The sequence below is a fragment of the Helianthus annuus genome, chromosome 12 (assembly GCF_002127325.2).
Source record: "Helianthus annuus cultivar XRQ/B chromosome 12, HanXRQr2.0-SUNRISE, whole genome shotgun sequence".
NCBI classification, from domain to species: domain Eukaryota; kingdom Viridiplantae; phylum Streptophyta; class Magnoliopsida; order Asterales; family Asteraceae; genus Helianthus; species Helianthus annuus.
Window position 1 is genome coordinate 146090077 of NC_035444.2, and position 6000 is coordinate 146096076.

Below are 6000 nucleotides of genomic sequence, written 5' to 3' on the forward strand. Positions count from 1 at the left end.
AAAAATGTACCCCTCGAAATATCGAACCCTGGCTGGTGGTCCTCCCGCCCACCCCCAGAGCCGGCCATAATGCTTACCTCTTCTTAAGCTGGATCAGCAGCCTTATCGATATATTAACTTTTGACACAATCTGAAACAAGACTTAAAACCAATAAAAAAATAATTTAATTTTGGCTTATTGTGTCTAATCCATTTAATAAACCAGTCATGTTCGAATTCGTCTGTTTAACAAGTTTAATTAATTATACACTATTCTATTATGACATTTTAACTCATTTCATTTCACAAATCAATTCATCATCAATCTATTTACAATTAAAATCACATATATATATAATAAGTTCAACCTGCTAACCAGTTTGGCTTTCGGCGCTTTATACAACACCCCCCCCCCCCCCCCCCCCACACACACACCAAAAAACTTGTTTAGTATGAATGGGTTACACGCCTCGTGTTTAAGCTACGTAATTAATAAAAATATTTTTTGACACAAATAAATACATGTGTTCGGTTTCTTCGGTTCAACCCAATACAATTGTAACCCCTACCTCAAAACAAGTATATATGGACCTCAAATCTGCTTTAAGTTCAACTCCACAATTCATTAACTAAAAGGGGATAAGCCCATTCCACATCTTCAACAAATGTGGAACCATTATAAGTGCTATTACAAAGTATTATATGAACACACTATCATCAACATGATGCCAACAATAACCAACAACTAAAATACTCAAACTCCCAACATTCTGATCAGTGATTTACATGATCATCACAAGCACGAAAAAGATCCCAAACATTATAAGAAACGTGTTCAGAAGGTTATTCTCTTGATGGCCTCGCCTCGAATGGAAATACTCATGAACATGATGACCCCCATGAAACCCACCCGGAAACCTCGGCCCATAAACATGTCGCATGCCATACTGCAACGGGTTTTGGAACCCATGAACATTCATTTCAGCTAAAGACGGGAACAACCCACCGATACCAGTAGAAAACGCAAAATTCCCAAATCTAGCAGACGCCATAGGCGCAAACCCTCCAAACATAGAATTCGAAAAGTTGTTAATATCCGGAGGAGGAGCGGTCGCAGGTCTCTGTCCAGCTGGCCTGTGCGGGATATCAACGCCGGGTATGCGTTTGGATCTCGGGTCAGTTTGTTGTGTCTTCCCTCTGCCATACAGAGGAATCAGCTTCTCCTCTTGTATTAGCGCTTTACAAACCGGACATTCGTGCGATTGCGAATGTATATGGAGCCATTTGTAAAGACATGGCCAGCAAAACAAATGACCACAGAGTGTCACAATTGGATCTTCTGCTAATTCAAAGCAGATATTGCATTCAAAATCCCCAACATCATTGTCCCTTGATGAAGAACTTTCTGGAAACCTCATCGATTCGTTAACATTACTCGACATTTTTTCACATAATCATTCCCCAATTACCCCTAATTTCAACAATTTCAACATATACACAAATAAGAACATATTCAACAGATGTTATTATGAGCAGAAATCAACAATTATTAATATAACCGTATGGAATTATGCATATAACAGATGAATTGTTTATAACTAATTGTGATTTCACTAAATCTAAAGTCAAATTGCAAACAAGAGTAAATTGAGTAATATATAGCATAGATCGTGAAGAGCAATTAAGGAAATAAAATTAGAAGTGATCGGTTACCTCAGTATTGAATCGAATTGGAGTGATTAGGGTTTGTGAATATTTAGAGAGAGAGAGAGAGAGAGAGTCAACTGAATAATATTTGGGTATTGTTTCGGTATATGATTCGGTTTTGATTGCAAACGAGTCAAGAAAATCGGGCGTGGACGCGGGTAGATGGGTCGCCATCCGACCCTATAGATATACTATTTGTATGTTTTTTTTTCCTTAAAATTTAGCCATTTGGTAATGTCATGTGTTTGGGTATAACTAAATATGTTTTTATTTTTTAACTAATAAATAACTATTTCAAACATATATATATATATATAGAGAGAGTTAAGATCCTGTAAAAAAGAATAAAAGTGTAAGAAGAGTAAGAAAGAATCTACACCATTAGATCTTTGATCTAATGGTTGAGATTAATAAGGACTAAATTGTAAAATTTGGTTTATTTTTTTGGACTGAATTGAAAATTTTAGGGGTAATAAAGTCTTTATATCAATTCAAAAATAGAAACTGTAAATCAAAATCCCTACAATATCTCTCTCTCTCTGTCTCCAGATGATCTCCATCTACGATCAAAGATCTCTCTCATCATCATCATCATCATCTAACATCGTTATAATCATTCACACCGGCTCTGCTGACTTCGCCGGCCGGAGTCCGGTCGGGTTTCTTTAAAGTGATAGAACGAGGGTGAGAGAACGAAGGGGTTGGGGCGTCTTTGCTGGAGAAACCGTCGCTGGCAGCCTCCGGAAAAGCGGCGCCGGTGGCCAGAGAATAGAGAGAGGGAATCGAGATAGTGGGGGTGAGAGGAGGTGTGCGTGTGACGGAATCCATGTCGAGCGGCGAGTGGCAGCGGCGAGCGGCAGCGGTAGTGGTGGTGTGGATCGGCAATGGTGGTGCGGCAGTGGTGGTGCCGGAAGTGGAGAAGATGATACAGGGGTGTTATATTCTTTACTGAAATGGTATTTTTTTTTTCTGAATGGTGTTATTTTCTTTTCATTAATGGTGTTTTTTTCTTTTCAGTAATGGTGTTTATTTTATTTTCTGAATGGTGTTATTTTTTTCTGAATGGTGTTATTTTGTTTACTGAATGGTGTTATTTTTTGTTTACTGAATGATGTTATATTGTTTACTGAATGGTGTTATTTTTTGTTTACTGAATGGTGTTATTTTATTTATTGAATGGTGTTATTTTTTGTTTACTGAATGGTGTTATATCTTGTACTGAATGGTGTTATTTTGTGTACTGAATGGTGTTATATTTTGTTTACTGAATGATGTTATATTATTTTGTAAAAACACCATGAATTGAACTATGAATTTATTTAAAACACCATGTCATGAACATGTTCTGATTATGGATGGTTATAAGTCCAAGGATTTTCTCTCTCCAAATCCTTAAATCAAAGATTACCATATTTGAATTTGTTAATACATTTACAATTATACCCTTTTCAATTAATTTAGATCTAATGGCTGAGATTTTTTATTACCTTTCTCACACTTTTGGACTTTTTTACAATAACTCCACCCTATATATATATATATATATATATATATATATATATATATATATATATATATATATATATATATATATATATATATATATATATATATATATATATATATAGGGAGAAGATCATGCGAGAACCACCTCTTATTGTGAGAACCGCGAGAACCAATGTGAACACATCAAAAATGCCTAAAAATAGCTAAAAATCACACAAAATTTTTTTTTTTTTTTAATATTCTTTATATAAAAATCGCTACTTTTCGAAGCCAAAAAAAAAATTATTTTTTTTTGCCACTAAAAGTAGCGATTTGAGCATAAAAAATATTAAAAAAAATTAGATTTTTTTTTATTTTTTTAGATTTTTTAGGTTTTTTGTGGGGTTTAGTTTTTAGCATTTTAGCTTGGGGGAGGGGGGGAGGGTAGGTTTTTTTGGGGGTTTTAGTTTTTAGCATTTAGCTTTAGTGGGGGGGGGTTAGGTTTTTTTTTTTTTTTTTTTTGGGGGGGGGGAGGGGGTGGGGGGTTAGGTTTTTTGGGGAGGGGGGGTGGGGTTTAGGTTTTTTTATGTTTTTTTTAGGTTTTTTTAGCTATTTTAGGTTGTATTCACATTGGTTCTCAAGGTTCTCACAATAAGGGTGGTTCTCGCATGAGCCCCTCCCTATATATGTTCAAACACCTCATTAATCATTGAGTTACTTAGATTGTGTTTGGTTACTAATAGAGATGAGGAGAAAACTGGATTAATTGATATGTAACTAAAATACGTGAATCGTATTATGAATTGTCTGTCTGGTGTATTGTATATATGGAAACTGATTTTTTTACAATTTAGAGTATGTTTGGCATGGAGCTTTTAGGAGCTCGCTTTAAGTTTTTAAGAAAAAGCTCATACTCAATAAAAAGTCTTGTTTGGTTGAAGAAGCTTAAAGCTTTTAGGTTAGGAGTTTGAAGCTTTTGGTTGAACGCTCCTACTAGTAGCGTTTAGAAGGAGCTACATGCTTTTAGGGAAAAAAATAACTATTTTAACCTCTAAAGATAATAAACTTTTTAATGCACAAACTTTTTAAATTTTTAGTTATGTCCATTTTGGTCATTTTATACATCTTATTAAAAGCTTTAGCTACTCTGCCAAACACCAAATATATCTAAAAAGCTACAGTTACTAGCTACCAGCTATCAACTACCAGCTTCCAGCCACCAGCCATCAGCTACTTTTGCCAAACATATCCTTAGTTTTGGCTATGCTTGTATCTCGTCACTGAAAAACCAAACAACGTACAAAGACTCTACAATTAAAGATGATGACGATTGGGACAGGAGCTTTAAAAGAGTAAAGTTATTTCATGTACTGAATATTTAAGTAGTGTTCGTTTCACATAATTAAATAGGTTCTGAATGCAATTTGAATGTAGATTCATTTTTTATTTCTTATGTTGTTTGTTTCAACAACAGAAAATGAAATAGAACTGAATCTAAATCACCCCATTCATCTCCTTCTTTTTAGATACAACGTAGCTATATCATTTTACATTTTAACTCCATTAACAATTATACTAACTAAATATATTATGGGGTTTCAAAGGAATTCTTTAAATTCCAATTACATTACATTCCAAGAAATGAACACAGTGTTTTTTGTTTGGTGTTTGTTCTTGGATTTAGAACTTAGAAGCATAATATGTTGTGTTAGTGTTTTTAGTTAAGTCGTAAGGGTGGAGGGGGCCCTCCAATTTTATATTGACACGCCATTTTTATTCTAAACTACTCTAACATCATTAAATCACTAACAACACTTATTTTATCTATCCTAAAACCAAGGGTCCTAGCATTTACCCCTTTATTTATTATCAAGCATCAACTATAATATGTTCATCCTAAAAATCTCTACAAACTTGGTACTTAGGGTGGACGGTATGATTGGGGTGAGTTAAGGTCTTTGAGTTTTCTCTACCCAATGATATAAAGCCATGTCAACTCCCCATTCCACTCCCCATTTTGCACTCAATCACTAGATATGGTTCAAACACCCCTCAATTAAAAAAAAAAAAACTTGATTGATTGTATCTCTCCTCTCTCCTCTCTACTCTCATCGGTGTCTATACACCGAAATCAACCCTCCCCACTCACCGATCCCCATTCAAACACCCGGTGTCATTCCCCGCTCGGCAACCCTTCTCCCCGAAGCCACTAGGGGTGTTCAAGATCGGATTATCCGGTTTTCGGATATCCGAAAATTTCGGATAGTAAATATTGATATCCGAATTCGTATCCGAAATTTCGGATATCCGAAAATCGGATATCCGAAATTTCGGATAGGATTCGGATATCCAAACGGATATCCGAATTTATAAAAAAATCAAAAAATCTGTTTCGTGTATAGATTAAAACTAAACTTATATTCGATTTTATAAATTTCCAACATTTAAAACTAAAAACAATCATAAATTCACACGAATACAATTATTTACTACTTTTTTAATAACTTTTACAATACTTCAAACAAAATATAATGCTCATATACTATATATATTTATAAAAAATAATTAGTTTTCGGATATCGGATAATTGGATTATCCGAAATTTTTGAAATTCATATCCGAATCTGAATCCGAAAATTCGGATTATCCGATTTCGGATATCCGAATTTTCGGATATTCGAAATTTCGGATATTTCGGATACGGATTTTCGGAGATTTCGGATTCGGTTTCGCATCCGGATTTTTTTGAACACCCCTAGAAGCCACTCCCCGAAGCCATACCGACTACCCTTATGGTAAAGCACGAAAATACAAGCTAAAATGTTGTAA

General features: G+C 34.8%; 1 protein-coding gene across 1 annotated transcript; it reads right to left on the minus strand.

Moving 5' to 3' along the window:
- Positions 1 to 565: 565 nt before the first annotated feature.
- On the minus strand, positions 566 to 1833 carry LOC110895495 (E3 ubiquitin-protein ligase RNF5). Its single transcript, XM_022142823.2, has 2 exons — positions 1693 to 1833; positions 566 to 1450 (listed from the first exon to the last, which is right to left on the minus strand). The coding sequence occupies exon 2, from the start codon at positions 1419 to 1421 to the stop codon at positions 762 to 764; it is 660 nt and encodes a 219-aa protein (XP_021998515.1). The 5' UTR covers positions 1422 to 1450; positions 1693 to 1833; the 3' UTR covers positions 566 to 761.
- Positions 1834 to 6000: the final 4167 nt, after the last annotated feature.

What these genes read in the sequence shown, in the direction of transcription:
- LOC110895495 (XM_022142823.2), bottom strand. Translation starts at nt 1,421, where the DNA reads ATGTCGAGTAATGTTAACGAATCGATGAGGTTTCCAGAAAGTTCTTCA.